The 16,308-nt window shown below is 49.3% G+C and overlaps 1 protein-coding gene across 1 annotated transcript; it reads left to right on the plus strand.

Moving 5' to 3' along the window:
* Positions 1–14,690, plus strand: UMOD (uromodulin). Its single transcript, XM_065891862.1, has 11 exons — positions 1–15; positions 1,507–1,703; positions 2,875–3,651; positions 3,748–3,855; positions 4,997–5,205; positions 6,156–6,304; positions 8,725–8,970; positions 11,496–11,658; positions 12,251–12,332; positions 13,270–13,311; positions 14,358–14,690. Exons 2-11 carry the CDS (start codon positions 1,610–1,612, stop codon positions 14,417–14,419), a joined length of 1,932 nt encoding a protein of 643 aa, XP_065747934.1. The 5' UTR covers positions 1–15; positions 1,507–1,609; the 3' UTR covers positions 14,420–14,690.
* Positions 14,691–16,308: the final 1,618 nt, after the last annotated feature.

The following is a 16,308-nucleotide window of genomic DNA, read 5'->3' on the forward strand; positions in this document are numbered from 1 at the left end:
CCTTTCTGGCTTCAGGTAAGGCTTTCTGCAGCTCTCACTTCTCCTAGCCACTTCTCCCCATCTGGTCTTCTGCTGATTTCCATTCTGTTTGAGGGAGGGGGGAGCAGAAATGAAGAGATTGGACACTTGGGTCAGACCTAGGTTGAGTCATCACTCTGCTGACCATTGGCTCCGTGAGCTTTGGTAAGTCGATCCCCCTCTCTTTCAGCCTGTGCTTCCCTAACAACAATTTTTTCATTCATTCAATTCCTATTAGTGAAGTGGCTACTATGTACCAGGCAGTGGGGTATGCAGCAGTGACCAAGAGTATCTGCTCTGAGCCTGCTTTGCACATCTCATCTCAGTTAATCCCTGGACCACAATATGCAGGCGGTTATTAGCCAAACTATAGGTCACAACCTATTAGTGGATCATGAAACCATTCGTGGATTACATTCAGAATTTTATTTTAATTAAATACAATAGAATATGTCATCAAAGAATGCACACCGTAATGGTAAGAATTGTTTTATAAAACATTCATTTCACGTGTGCATGTGCGTGTGTGTGTGTGTGTGTGTGTGTGTGTGTACAAGCAGCTGTACTGGGTCATGGCATAAACTAATTTCCTTATAGCAGATTATTGTCTCAAAGACTTGCAAAACACTTTTCTAGGTCACAGGTTCTTTGATGACAAGGGACTTCTTCACAGTGAGCCTGATGTATTGTAGTCACTCAGTTTGTGCAAGCACTGATCTCTATTTCATAGATGAGGAAACTAAGTCTTAGCGAATTGAAATACATTGCCCAGTGTCACACGATGAGTTTACCAACCATAGTGATTGGTAAAATAGGGATTTGAATCCTGGTTGCAGGCTCCAGATCCCACATATTTAACCACCATGCTACGCTATTTTGCTGCTGTAAAAATTGGGGTAATAGTAGATTATTTTGCCAGGTGGGTGAAATAATAAGTGAGCACTCTGGAAACGTTAAAATACATTACGAAGGTTAATCACCTCTCAAGTTGCTTATCTCAAGCCACTTCTTCACAATATGTGAGCTGCATGAAGTCAGGGACTTTGTCTGTCACCTTGGTGCATAGTTCCCTGTTTGGCACATAGTAACTACTCAATAAATGTTTGTTGAATGAATAAACGTATCTGGGCAAGTTCAAAGTTTCCCATCAGGGGATCAGGAGTTGGCTGTTAAGACCCAAAGCTGCCTCCAGTAAGACGGTGAGTCCAGAACACTCCCCCGTCTTGCTGGTTCCTGCTCCAGATGAGAGATTCAGTTCTTCCAAATGCGCTGGAACTGGGGAAGCTGATGCTGGGATGTGAGTGGGAGTTAAGAGTAGGGCCACAGAGGGGAAAACCCCACCAAAGCAAGGGCCACAACAATACACACTTTTTGTGGTTCACATAAATGGCATCTCCTGGACTCAGGCAGTGCGCAACCAAAGTACTCCTCCCAACTGTGGGGCTGGGAGTTAGATCATGTGTTTATCCCATCCGTCTCTGTTCACAGGACTTCAGGTGTCAAGGACAAGTTGGAAACCCCAAGAGGCCAACTTCTCCTTGCCTTTGGGAAAGTCTCCCCAGACCAGAAGTAGCTGAGGAGAGCAGAAAAGATGAAGCGGCTCTTCTCTTCGACCTTAATGTGGATGGTAGTGGTGGTGACCTCTTGGGTCGTCATAGCTGCAGCCTCTGACACCTCGGCAGCGAGTAAGTGCTGTGTGCGTATAGCGAGCAGTACCCACATGAGCAGGGGCGGTTTCGATCCCCCTCCTGTTATGCTTGAGAGTTGCACAGTCTTTATTCTACATGCATTTCTTACTCTATAAGGTACATAGGACGCACCCAGGAATTTTACTGAAATGCAGTTTCTGATTCAGTAAGTCTGGAGTGGGGCCTGAGACTCTGCATTCTAATAAGCTCCCAGATAATGATGACGCTGTGGTCCTTGGATCACATATTGAGAGACAAAAAGTCTAGAACATCACTAAGGCCCCCTGGCACTTCACTGGAAGGTCAAGAACATATGCAACCACACAGGAGATTTGAACACACCCAGGTGGCTCCCAAATACCTCCCGTTTAACACTTAAGTGACCGTTCCATTGGGTCGCACATTGCTTCAGCCTTTCCTTGGAGGAGGGAGCTGGCCACCACCCCACAATCCCCAGCTGCGGTACTTTGGGACAGGGAGTAAACACCATCGTGTTGTCGTGGTTAAGAGCACACACTCTATGGTCCTGCCACCTCGGTTTGTGTCCTAACTCTGCTGCTCACCAGTGGAGCAAGTGGCTTAAGACTTCTGGATCTTGTTTCCTCACCTTTCAAATAAGGGCAAGTACGAAAGTCATTCCCCAGGGCCGCTGAAGAGGATTCAATGCGCTAATGAATAGAAAGTGCCTATCCCAGTGTCTGGAATGTACTAGGTGCTTAATAAACAACAGCTCACTATCTTTACTGTTATCGGGTTGGCCAGAAGGTTCGTTTGGATTTCTCCATACGATCTTATTATTATTGTCACAGAGGAACAAAGCGTGACTGCCACCGCCAGATAGAGAGAGGAAGCAGGGAAGGAGATCTGAGCAAAAGGCGTAGAATGTACCAAGTCGGGGAAGGGGTGACAGGGTCACCTAAGTGCTACCAAAGTGTCGAGAACTCTGCATGATTCCTCTGGAGGTGGAAAGGTGGACATTTGAAAAGAAGACACAGCTTGAAGGCAATGCTTAGACGCCATCAGGGGAGTTTGGTTTGTTTCTTTCGAAGGTGGTCGGCTATGAACTAAGTCTTAAAGAACGTGGGTACCCTAAGGGACACGGGAAGAGTCTCTGGGTGACCAGTGGCCTAGCGGCCTCCACTCTGAGTCTGGTCTCTTCTGTCCGCAGGAGGCTGCTCTGAATGTCACAGCAATGCCACCTGCTCGGAGGATGGGGCTGCCACTACGTGCTCCTGCCAGGCGGGCTTCACTGGCGACGGCCTCGAGTGCGAGGACCTGGACGAATGCGCCACTCCTGGGACACACAACTGCTCCGCCCCCAGCAGCTGCGTGAACACCCCAGGTTCCTACACGTGCGTCTGCCCCGAAGGCTTCCGCCTGAGCTCCGAGCTCGGCTGCACGGACGTGGACGAGTGTGCAGAGCCAGGGCTCAGCCACTGCCACACCCTGGCCTCCTGCGTCAACAGCGAGGGCAACTACTCGTGCGTGTGCCCGGCGGGCTACTGGGGGGACGGGAGGCACTGTGAGTGCTCCCCGGGCTCCTGCGGGCCTGGCCTGGACTGCGTGCCTGAGGGCGACACGCTCGTGTGCGCCGACCCGTGCCAGGCCCACCGTATCCTGGACGAGTACTGGCGCAGCGCCCAGTACGGCGCGGGCTACGCCTGTGACTCCGACGTGGCCGGCTGGTACCGCTTCGTGGGCCAGGGCGGCGTGCGCCTGGCCGAGACCTGCGTGCCCGTCCTGCGCTGCAACACGGCCGCCCCCATGTGGCTCAACGGCACGCACCCGTCGAGCAGCGAGGGCATCGTGAGCCGCAGGGCCTGCGCGCACTGGAGCGGCCACTGCTGCCTGTGGGACGCGCTCGTCCAGGTGAAGGCCTGTGCCGGCGGCTACTATGTCTATAACCTGACGGCGCCCCCCGAGTGCCATCTGGCTTACTGCACAGGTGAGTGGGTGACTCCCCGCCACCGCAACCGGGCGGCGTGGGCGCCTCGAGGGACTGGAGCGCATCTTTGTTGACTGTCTGTCTATAACCCTGCAGACCCCGGTTCCGTGGAGGGGACGTGTGAGGAGTGCAGTGTGGACGAGGACTGCAAATCGGATAATGGCAGATGGCACTGCCAGTGCAAACAGGACTTCAGCATCACTGGTGAGGCCAGCGGGGAGGAGGGGAGGTGCTGAGAAATGTCGGCGACCAGGGGAGGGACACATTCCTGTGTGGGAATTGGGGGCCTGTGGGGATGATCCAGGGAATGCTTATTATCCAATCTGAGTGGAAAACCGGTCCGGTAACATCCATTTAATCCAGCAAGAAGCTCTCTGGGCTCCCAGAGCTTGGGGAACAACCTCACCCCCAGCCTTCTTTCTGAGGCCCCCTGCACCACAGTGGATACGCAAGTGGCTGCCACCTGTTGGCCCGAGGCTACCTGAACCATATTCCGGCAGCACAAGAATGCAGGCGTGGCCCGCAGTCTGCAGTGTCTTGGGCCCGGCCCTCCACTGACCAGCTGAGGACCCTGAGCTGGGCCCTGGCCATCTCTAAACCTGTTTCCCCATATGTATAATGACTGAAGCAGGCTAGTATTTCCCAAATTCCAGTCCTGATATTAGTGACATCCTTCTTTTAAGTAAACTTGGGACATTGAAGTTTACTGCTGCGTCTGTCTGTGGGAAGTAACACTTACCCTACGTAGAGGTAGACGGTAACAGTGAAAATGAATACAATGAAAGAAAGTGATTCAGTTTCAGCAGCTGTGTAAATACTTCAATTTAAAAAGTCCAACCGTATTTTGTTATGTGCTGCAAATACTTAGCCAGAGGTCTGCACTCTGTTGTTTCAAAGGAAAATTACCAAGTGTAGGGCACTGAAAACATTAGCAGCTATTGACGACTGTCTCCTTGATGTAGAAAGGATGGAAAGAAATTGCAGTTAACTTATTCGCTTTCTTTGTTTGCTTGTTGTGTTGTTTTGTTTTCTTTTCCTGGGATTCAATGTTATTTAATGCCTGGGCAGTGAACGACCCAAAGATACTACTGTTCTTTGTATACAACCTACTCTTAGGGTAACGTGGTCTGGTGGTTGGTCACGTGGATCCATCCAGTGAGCTGGGAATCCAGTCTCATGTCTCCATCTCTCTCAGAAGGGAGACCACAGCGGGAGACCAAAGCGAGTCTGAGTACCCCCAGCTGGTGGCCAACCTGGCTAGCTGGGCCTGGGCCCTGGGGATGTGCTGTACCCTGAATTGTGGTCCCAGACCTCCCTCCAATCCTGCCTTCCCTAATCATTTCAGATCTCTCCCTCCTGGAGCGCAGGCTGGAATGTGGGGTCAATGACATTAAGCTGTCCCTGGGCAAGTGCCAGGTCCAGAGCCTGGGCTTTGAGAAGGTCTTCATGTACCTGCGAGACAGCCAGTGCTCAGGCTTCACTGAGAGGGGCGACCGGGACTGGATGTCCGTGGTGACCCCAGCCAGGGATGGGCCCTGTGGGACGGTGATGACGGTACGTTCTGGCCAATGTGGGACAGGGTCAGAGCACTGCCTGGTTCAAGCCTAGCCCTACCACTTGCTAGCTGTGTGAGTTTGGGTGACTGAGTTAACCTAGCTGTGCCTCAGCTTCCTCAGCTGTAACATGGAGTAACAATAGTACCTACTGCGTAGGGTTAAGAGGGTTAAAGGAGTTAATGTGTGTGAAATGATCAGGACAGTGACTGGCACATAATAAGTGCTCGGTAAACGTTAGCTGCAAATAAGAGGATGATCCATAGTGATAGTTCCCCATTTTACAGATGGGAAAGGTCAGGCCCAGACAGTGCAATGACTATTCTAAGCCAGTAGGTATCAGCTCTGAGTTCAGAAGCAGATCTGTTTGTCTCTGGCCATCCTGGGAGGCAGGGTCTGCATCACTGATGTTTGTAGACCTAGGACCTCAGCTATAGAAGCCTCCTCCAAAGGGACCCAGAGGTAAACACTTGTGTGAGTGGGCTCTGCTTCCTCCCATCTCCCTCATCCCCCAAAAGAAAAAGAAAGAGGACAAAAGAAACAAGGAAAAAACTGTCATTTGCCAGATATGGCTTTTTGAAGTTCCACCATTAATGATGACTCGGTACGTGGTTTTCAGTCTTTGTAGTGTTTGCGAGAGGAAGCATGGGGTGATGGGAAGAGTCCAGGCTTGTTAGAGCCCCTGTACCGGGGGCAAGTCACGCAGTTCCCATGAACTTCTGTCTCCTTTCAAGAGGCAGGGAGGTGCTTGCCTTGCCTCTTAGGGTCATTGCAGGGCCAGTGCAGTGATGCAATATGTGCGTTTAGCTGGGGTGAGGGAAGGGGGCTAGCACATGAGTCGTGCTCACGGAAACTGGGAGGGCAGTTTCAACACCTTTGGCTTTGAACCTTACTCAGATTCTATGCCCCTTTTTCCACCCTCCCTCCCCCCACCTCCCCACCCTAACACAGAGGAATGAAACTCATGCCACATACAGCAACACTCTCTACCTGGCAGATGAGCTCATCATCCGTGACCGCAACATCAAAATCAACTTTGCGTGCTCCTATCCCCTGGACATGAAAGTCAGCCTGAAGACCTCCCTGCAGCCAATGGTCAGGTGCGGCCAGAGAGGGTCCCCAACGTCCCTGGCCGGCTCCACCCCACAACCCCTTAGGCACCAGGCCCTTAGCTTCCCTGTCAACTGCCGCCCATAAGAAGCTGGGTGGAGGGAGGTGGCTGGGAGGTAGTGTTGGACTCCATAAGGAGCCCAGCTAGGAAGTCTGGAGGCTGCTTTCAAATCCCGGCTCCATCCCACAGATGGCTTTGGGAAGGTGATGGCCCACTCTGAGTGTCAGTCTTCTCATATGTGAAATGGGTTTGGCAATGCTCGACTGTCTTTCTTAGAAGCACAAAAGTGCTCTGCAGAGGTGAAACCGATATTAGGGTCCCTGGCTTATCAGAGGGGTGGGGTGGTTGGACCAGAGGAAAGGAGGGAGAGGTCTCAGTTCAGACCTGCTATGGGACTGGGCAAATTGTACTCCGTATCTGGACCTCAGTTTCCTTCTCTGTAAATGGAAGGAGTTTGAATAAAGAGGGGTTTACAATTTATGCTTCTTGGAGTGTGAGGGTCTTTAACGAGGTGATTTAGGGGTGGGAACCAGAAAACTTCCACCCACATTGAGTGCCACATGCGGTTTTATTTTTTTTCCTATTTTTTAAATTGAAGTATAGTTGATTTACAATGTTGTGTTAACTTCTACATATAGCAAGGTGATTCAGATATATATATATATATATATATATATATACACATACACACACACACACACACGCACACACACACACACACACATTCTCTTTTCATATTCTTTTCCATTATGGTTTATCATAGGATATTGAATATAGTTCCCTGTGCTCTACAGTAGGACCTTGTTGTTTATCCATTCTGTATATAAAGCTTACATCTGCTAACCCCAAACTCCCACTCCGTCCCTCCCCAACCCCCTCCGCCTTGGCAACCACAAGTCTGTTCTCTATGTCCGTGAGTCTGTTTCTGTTTCATAGACAGGTTCATTTGTGTCATATTTTAGATTCCACATATAAGTGATATCTATGGTGTTTGTCTTTCTCTGTCTGACTTACTTCACTTAGCACGATGATCTCTAGTTGCATCCATGTTGCTGCAGATGGCATGATTTCATCCTTTTTTATAGCTGAGTAGTATTCCTTTGTATATATCATGTACCACATCTTCTTTATCAGTTTTATTATTTAAAAGAATAAAAGGATCCTGTTGCTGAATAAACTTGAAAGTCTCTGAATAGGATGAATCACAAGCCAATGAGGCTGATACTGGACAAAAATAATAGTTGTAATAATAACAAGTGTTTACTGAGAGCTGACCATATGTCAGGCATTGTGCTAAGTGCTCTACATGGAACATCTCATTGAAAACTTAGCGCACCCCAAGAGGTGTAAGTATTATTATTATTCCCATTATACAGATATGGAAATTGAAGGTCAAAGAAGGTTTAGTAAATTGTCCAGAGTTGTAGAGGCTAGTAAATGACAGAGCTGGGATTCAAACCCAGGCCGTCAGGCATAGAGTCCCCACTCTACCATGACCTTTTCTTTGAAGCTTGCCCATGGTCACATGTTCCCTGGGCCAAACAGACTTGGGGAAGGGCACTGGGCACCGATGAGGGTGCTTGGCTGACTTGAAGGAAGACAGTTACTCATTGTCTGCCTTTGTGTGGAGCATCACCTGGCCAAGCAGTGCCCTGGAGCAATGTGGCCGCGTCCCAGGCCTGGTAGGTTGCAGGGAACAACACATCTGTATGCAGATCTCTCTCTGGCTTGAGCTAGAAATCTCATTCCAGTCTAACCAAGTCCAAACCAATAACCCCATTCTCACCTCTGAAATGGACTTCCACATTACTATTCCTCATGTACCCCATTTCCTCGGGCATCAGTCTTTCAGTGTCCTTTGTAGGATAATCCCGTGGAGTCTACATCAGCGTGACTGTTTTTAATGTGATTTAAAATAACCCATTTTACAATCCCCAATCTTCTGCTGTAGGTGGAGCCAGAACTCTGACTAAGGCCTGTAGGACTCATAGCCCATCTTTTTAAACCGTTCTGGATTAAGACCAAAAAAGGAATCTAGGTGATTCCCTAGAGAAAGTGCTTGCTGCACTTCTTGAATGCAGGGGCCACACCTGAGGGGGTGGACATGTTACAGAAAATACGGTCTATGGATCAGAAGCGGCAGCATCACCTGGGAGCTCGTTAGAAAAGCAGAACCCTGAGCCCCACCCCAAACCTGCAGAACCAGAACCTGCATTTCACCAAGATCCCTAAGTGACCTGTGTGTGCCCATTGTAGTTTACGGAGCAATGGGTGGTGGGTTCCAGTCCTGTTGCTGGATAAAAATGCAAGTAACTGGCAGGACCTGCTTAGGAATGCAGAGCAGAAAGGATGAGCTGTCTGTTGTTGTTCTCAGCTCCGGTTCTCTCACCAGCCCCTCTCCTCCCGCAGCGCCCTAAACATCAGCATGGGTGGGACCGGAACGTTCACCGTGTGGATGGCGCTCTTCCAGAGCCCTGCCTACATACAGCCCTACCAAGGCTCCTCCGTGACCCTGTCCACCGAGGCGTTTCTCTATGTGGGCACCATGCTGGATGGGGGCGACTTGTCCCGGTTTGCACTGCTGATGACCAACTGCTATGCCACACCCAGCAGCAATGCCACAGACCCCTTGAAGTACTTCATCATCCAGGACAGGTAAGGCCCATGGGTGGAATTTGGGAGCAGGGAGGGTCTTTGGACTTGGATGGGTACAAAGTACATTTTTATATTCATTTACCTCTAGCTGAAATTTAGCATTGCCGTTCCTTATGATATAGGCAAGAAACCACAGAAACATTAGCAGGACATATGAAAACATTTGCACACATCATACTTTTTAGTTACTATAGTATTAGAACTTCTACTAGATATTATTTGATGTAATATCAAATCCATGTACTTGTAAATATATATACATTTATATAATAGATATGTAAATATATAATGCATGTATCAAAAGTTTTAATAGTTTAAGACTGTGTTTAATGGGTTTTCTTTATAATCTTATGTAATTTAGTTTATGCATTTAAGGCATTCTTTTTGAGGAGGGAAGCACGGGCTTCACCAGATGGTGGAGGGGGTCCAGGACTCAGAAAAGGATGAGAAACCTGATGGAGAGGCAGGCCCCAGGCAGGAGCAGGCTGGCACTTGGCTGGGAGGAGTGCAGTGGAGGTATGGTTAGCCAAGGGCCGACTGAAACAGGGAGGACACAGATGGGCTGCCTTTGGCTCAAGTGCATTAGAGAACCATGAACCACACTGTGAGAAAGTAGCTCACAGTCTCATTCATAAATTGAACCGATATTTTTGGAAGTTTTCGTGTGCCAGGCTGTGTGAATAACAGTGAATAGAAGGGACAAAAATCTCTGCCCCCATATAGCTGATATTCTAAGCAGGGAGACCAACAATTAAACAAAAGTGACTTCCATGGCATATTAATGATGAAGGGGCTACGGGAAAAAACCTAAGCAGGAAAAGGGGAGGGCATTTGCAATTTTAATAGTGCAATCAGAGAAAACACTCCCAGGAGACACTGACCTATTTCTGTTTCAGTTCTCTTAGAATCTGCGTGGTCAAATCAAGGGGGAAAGTCTCAGCCAGGCGCTCATCTGATGCTCACACTTCTGTTATTTGTTAATCTCCCTTTGCAACGAAAAGAAAGGAGAGCAGAAGTCTGTTTGGGGCCTTTTACAGTGAACAGTGTCTAAGTAAAATGTAATGGCACTGTTTTACTTTATTTTCATTAGTGTGGTCATGTTTTATATATGGCAACTAATACTGGTTGGCTATTTGTGGTTGTGATCTCCTAAAAAATAGATGTATTTCAGTAAAAAGGTGTGTAGATTTAAAGAAAAATAGTAATAATAATATAATAATGTAAAATAATAATACAGATATTGGGAAACAGGAAAACATTCATGGAGACGGTTTCTGGATAAGGCAAAAAAAGAACTGAAATTTGGAAGATGCTGGCGTGACCTCGATTGGGGCATCATGGAGACTTGGGTTCATATCTTGGTTTTGCTATTTCTTAGTTTGAGACACAAGTCAGCTCATCTCTCTGGATATTCATGTTCTCGTATGTGAAATAGGCATAAATAAAACCTACCATGCAGGAATTTTTTAAGCTTTTTTTTTTTTTTGGTCTGAGTATAAAGGTAGAGCATGTACCTTGTGGGAAGCTTGGAAAGTTTTGAAAAAGAAGCATGAAGAAATGCTGGCTGTGGCCCTGTGTTTCTGCCGTGGCATGGGTGGGAGCTGGGCTGAGAGCCGCCATTCTGTGAGAGGCTCAGAATATCACGGGGTGTGTAAAGAGGAGACAAGTTGGGGAGACCATGGGCAGCTAGAGGAGACACGTAGGTGCCTTGCTTGGGTTGGGTGCCTGGGGCTGCCGAGGGCAGTGCTGGATGCCACTCTCTCTGCCTTTCATGAGGTGGGTCCCCTTAACCTCAGGGCTTTTATTTTGCCAAGCGAAGTCGGATCTGAATTGTAGGGGACACAGAGCAGAGTGAACACCACCCCCAGAAGTTCCTTTCTCGGTTCTCCTATGCAATCAGCCTTCAGCCCCTTTTCTAAATCCATTTTGAGCAGATCGTGTGAAAGAGCAGACAGGGTACCTGATTTGCCTGCCGAGGGTACTGCTCCGGCCCAGCACCCGTGTGAGCCTCCGAACGTGCAGTTTTGAGTTTCTATCCATGTGTTTGGGTGCGTTGTGTATGTGTGTACATGAGCACACACACTCCAATGTGGTCAGTGGACCTCAGTGCTCAGACATTTCCATTGTTAAAATTAACACCAGGCACCAGTGGACAACCAATAAATGGTAGGTAATGATTCCTGCGTGCCATTTCCTGGGAAATCAGGAAGTTCTGACTTTAGGATGGTTGCAGCTCTGTACCGATGACGTTTTTACTTTAGAATCATATATATGAATCACCTATTGTACGTCACATATTGTAATAAGTACTTTGTAATTTTAACTCATTTAATCGTTGCAACTATCTTATGGTGTGGGCTACAATTATTATTCCTCCTACGTAGGTAGGGAAACAGGCTCAGAAAGGTTAAGTAAATGGCCCACGGTCACACAGCTAATGAGTGGTGGAATGAGATTTAAATCCAGGAAGTCTGGCCCCAGAGTGTTTGCTTAACCAACCATGTTATATGACGTAACCTTCCCAGATGTCCACGCACGGAGGACTCAACCATCCAAGTGGAGGAGAATGGGGAGTCCCCTCAGGGGCGCTTTTCTGTCCAGATGTTCCGTTTTGCTGGAAACTATGACCTGGTCTACCTGCACTGTGAAGTGTACCTCTGTGACACCGTGAATGAAAAGTGCAAACCTGTGAGTCACCTCCCCTCCCTCAGCCTGCTCGCCACGTCCTCCGCCACGCCCAGCTCCCATAACCGAAGACATTTGGCCACAGGTTCAAAGAAAACATATAAACATGTTTCTGTTTTAGTACAGGGGTAGACAGAGCAATAAGATGAGGCTGCTGTAGCCGGGCAGGAGACCTAGGCTGTGGGGAAGTCAGGTGGGGTCAGGGCAGGGCAACAGAACCTCTGGCTCATCTGCAAGCTTGTGTTCTAATAACAGAAACGGACATTTTTAAGCACTGAGTGCGACTTATGTGTGTTAACTTTTTAATACTTCACAGCGGCTCTGGGAGGGAGGTATTTTACCAGTCCCTTTTTCGGTATGGGGAGAGAGGCGCAGAGGCTCAGTGACTTTCCTAAGATCGTACATCTAACATATGGTAGAGCTGGGACGTGAGCCCACGTATACCCATCTCCTAACAACCCCTGCCTCTACCATCCTCAAGTCCCAGCCTGAGGCAGGAGGTTGCCCCTGTGAAGGGTGTAGCCCACTCCCCCTGGCAGGGCCACATTCAGTCTCCCTTGTGGAAAGGTTTCTTTGTCACCCTCTCTCCCTGCAGACCTGCTCCGAGACCAGATTCCGCAGGGGGGGCTTCATAGACCAAACTCATGTCCTAAACTTGGGTCCCATCATACGGAAAGGTAAGAGGGCCCCTCCCTTCCCCACATTCCTGGCAAGAAGTGTTCTCTGGAGATGAGGAGGGGTGACAGAACCTGGCACTCGGGGTCTTACTGGGGTCTGAAGAACTGGAGCAAGTAAATCCTGCGAGGCGAGGTAGACTATAAGCTGCCTTCCTCTTGCCGGTTCTCATTCATTCATTCATTGCACAGCTGTCTTCTCATGCCTGCCTTGTGCCAGGCCTTGTGCTAGTGGCTAGGGTCTCAGGATGAGCAGCAACAGGTAAAGGCTGGCTCATGTGGCACCTATGGACCAGTAGGGGAGACATCATTCAAATAATCATGGATCTCTGCAGTTGCGATAAGTACAGTCACGAAAATGGACCAGGAACTCTGAGCTCTTCCGGTAGGGGGAGCAGACCTAGTGAGGAGGGTTGGGGAAGAATGGAGCTGAGGTTTGGAAATTGAGAAGGGATTAACTAAGAGGGGTCAGGAGAAGCAGAGGAGAGGGAGGAATCCCAGGGAGAGAGTAGAGCATGGGCAAAGGGCCTGTGGCAGGAGGGAGCCTACCGTGCTAGAGTAACTGGGATAAAGCCAGGCAGGCTGGAAGGAGGAGGGTGAGCTGATGCAGGTTGGGGACCAAACCATGTGAGGCCTTGTACTTCTTCTCTTTCTTCTCCTCGTCCTCCCCCTCCCCCTCCTCCCCCTCCCCTTCCCTTTCCCCCTCCTCCCCCTCCTCCCCCTCTTCCCCCTCCCCCTCCTTTTAATTGAAATAGAATTGACATGTGGTTCTTGCTAAGGTTTTGGGCCTTTCTCTTGAAAGTAGCTGGCAGCCCCTGAGGGGTCCAAAGCAGGGGAGTGACATGATCAGATTGGGGCTTCTCTAGCTGCAAGGAAGAGCAGAAGGAAGGGGCTTCACCCAGGCTTCCCCATGCACTGATCCTTCTGTTTCCTCCCACAGGGAGCCAGGCCACAGTCTCAAGGGCTGCTCCCAGTAGCTCGGGTAAGTTCAGGTCCTCTTTGCACAGGCACTTGCACCAGAACCTTCCTCTGGGGCTTTTATCTGTGGGCCCAGGGTATGCTGGAGTACCTGGGCTGCTCGAGCTGAGCTCTGAAGAGGTGACGGCACTTACGGAAAGTCTTGGGCCTGAGGCTGCACACATAGCCACGCTGTCCTACAACAGCGTGCATGGACGCAGGCACGCACAGACAGGCGCACAAGAACAGACACCACCCAGACCTCACGCGAGGTCACGTGCACATATTCACAGTCACACACAAAGGTGCGTGACAGCGGTAGCTGCGTGTGTGCCTATCTGTATATACAGACACATACTCGCTTGTTACACGGCTGTACACAGTGAACGAGCACACACTCTAGATCTGAACCTTGGGCACTTCCTGAAGCTTCAAGGCTCATCTCTGACACCTTTTTCAGGATGCTTAGTGCCGGGATGAACACAGCAGAAAAACAAGAAACGCTGTTTTTCTGCTTCTCTGCTCCTCTGACCACAAAGGCCGGGGACCGGCAGCATTTTCACGGCCCTTGATTTTGCTGGCCACTGAATTGACTGAAAATCTGGACGAAAAGTGAATCCGTGTAACTCGTGTCCTGCTTGGCTCCTGGCACCTAGATCCGAGCAGGTTGTTACACCAACCTAGTATTTGACCTGAGCTAGTTCATCCCAGTATCAGTGAGCTCAGAGCTGGAGAGTCAAGGTGTCCCCAAGAGGCTTACCCTTTGCGAATATCCCTCAAGGGCACCAAGGTTGAGTAAGTTGGTCACTGCACGAGAGTGCCCTTTGGAGGGGATACCAAGGCTAGTGCCTGCGGAAAGCCTGCCCTTTTCAGATTGGCCCACCTGGGAGGACAGCTTTTTCTAATTGGTTTTCAGGACGGATAAAGAGAAAGCTTCCTTTTTCTAACTGATCAGCCCAGAGAGGGTGTCCTTTCCTATTGGTCAGTTTAGAGGAAGCAGTTCATGTTAGTTTTGCACATAAAATGTGCACATCAGTGCTAGCAGCAGCCCTGTAATCACTTTCCTTTCAGGGCTCCTGAAGGTCTGGTTGCCTCTGCTTCTGTGGGCCACCTTGACCCAGATGTCTCAGTGATCGGTGGCTGGAAACCCTGTGCTCTGTGGCTGCCAACTTGCTTCCTACCGACTGGTGAGGCGATGCAGGCTAGCACTCTGCTCACAGAGAAGGGAGCCCACATTTCAGTCACTCTGCTCCTGTTTTCTCCCCTTTAATCCTCGCTACCATAAAACAGCTTGTGTCTTTAAATGCTGCCTTCTCTCAAAATGGGACTTGTGATATGTCTGCACATGAGGCCCCTATCTCCTTAAATAGTGTTACAAAATAATAATTTTGAAAAGCTCAGTCTGTGACTCATTTCTTCACTCAATAAGTATTTATTGGGCACCTGCTCTATGTAGGCACTGTCCGTGGTGCTACGGATCCTATGATGAGAAAAACCAGACTCCATCCCTGCCGTCATGGACTTCATGGTCTGGTCACTGAGACTGGGTTCAACTCTAGTTCTGTGAGCTTCAATAAAATACACAATGTCTCTGAGCTTCATCCATCTATCTATCCATTCAATCAGTCAGTCAAGAAATATTTGCTGATCACTTACTATGTGCCAGGCACTGTGCTAGCTGCTGGGGATACAGCAGAGAACAATCCCTGCCCTCCTGGAGCTTAAGGTTTGGCAGGGGAAAAAGAACTTGAACAAGTAATGATAAGTGTGTCAGGCACTGCAGAAATGGAGGGTATAACAGGGGGCTGCTGCTTCTGCATAATGGGGATAATAGTGATACCCTCACAGGGTTCATTCAGTTTTTCCAGAAAAATTTTTTTGAGCACCTAATATATGCCAGGCACTGTGCTAGGTGCTGGGAAAAGACAGACTTGAATAAGATAGACACAGCCCCTGCCTTCTGGAGTCTCACAATCCTTATAGGTGACGTACCTGGCACGTCCCAGGGACCCCTCCATCCTTTGCACTTCTCCCTCCCAATGTAGAAGATGTAGACCTGTTTACAGGGACTTGGCAGCAGAAGCAGAAGGCGGACCACTAACCCCAATGAGGGGGGATGCTTTGCAAGGGGGGCCTTCAGGAGGCTCCTTGCACACACAACCAGAGGCTGCCCAGGAGACCTGGATATCCCAAGGGGCTCTGGACTTCTTTGACCAGTGGACCAAAGGAAGCTGATGCCAATGGGAAACGTCCACCTTGATGCCAGCTGCTTCCCTGGATGGACCCCAGCCATGGCGTTCAGGAGAGACCAAGGCCCTGACCCATTATTAGCACCTCTGATCCCAGGGAAAACCACACGTGTGTATCAGCAAACTGGGGACTGCGGGGACAGCATATCTCAAGTTAAGGAACCTCTTATCACACGCAGACACGCACTGAATCCCCGTGCCTGCTGCCTTTATGTAAGAGCTTTATGTGGGAGGACGTCCATGGTCAGATGGGCCTGGCTAGACAAGTGCAGAATCATCTATACTTTGATTCAGGTACAAGAGAACATAAAGAAAAACAAAAACAAGGGCCAAAGGCAAGAGCCAGGAGGAAAAAGCACATCAGAATCTATCCTTTTGTCCTTCTGTTCCTTTCCTTTCTTTTTCTTTTTTTTTTTTTTTTTTTTTTGCGGTACGCGAGCCTCTCACTGTTGTGACCTCTCCCGTTGCGGAGCACAGGCTCCGGACGCGCAGGCTCAGCGGCCATGGCTGACGGGCCCAGCCGCTCCGCGGCATGTGGGATCTTCCCGGACCGGGGCACGAACCCGTGTCCCCTGCATCGGCAGGCGGACTCTCAACCACTGCGCCACCAGGGAAGCCCTTTCTTTCCTTTTTTGTTTGCTATCAGATAGTTATTCAACTCAATATTCAACAGAGATTTTGAGCATAAATTCAAGGCCGGACGCTTTTATAGGCAGCAGGGAAACTGACAGTGATCAAAACAGAGCCCTTGCTGGTAAGGAGCTTATGTTTAA

The sequence above is a fragment of the Phocoena phocoena genome, chromosome 15 (assembly GCF_963924675.1).
Source record: "Phocoena phocoena chromosome 15, mPhoPho1.1, whole genome shotgun sequence".
In the NCBI taxonomy this organism is placed as follows: Eukaryota; Metazoa; Chordata; class Mammalia; order Artiodactyla; family Phocoenidae; genus Phocoena; species Phocoena phocoena.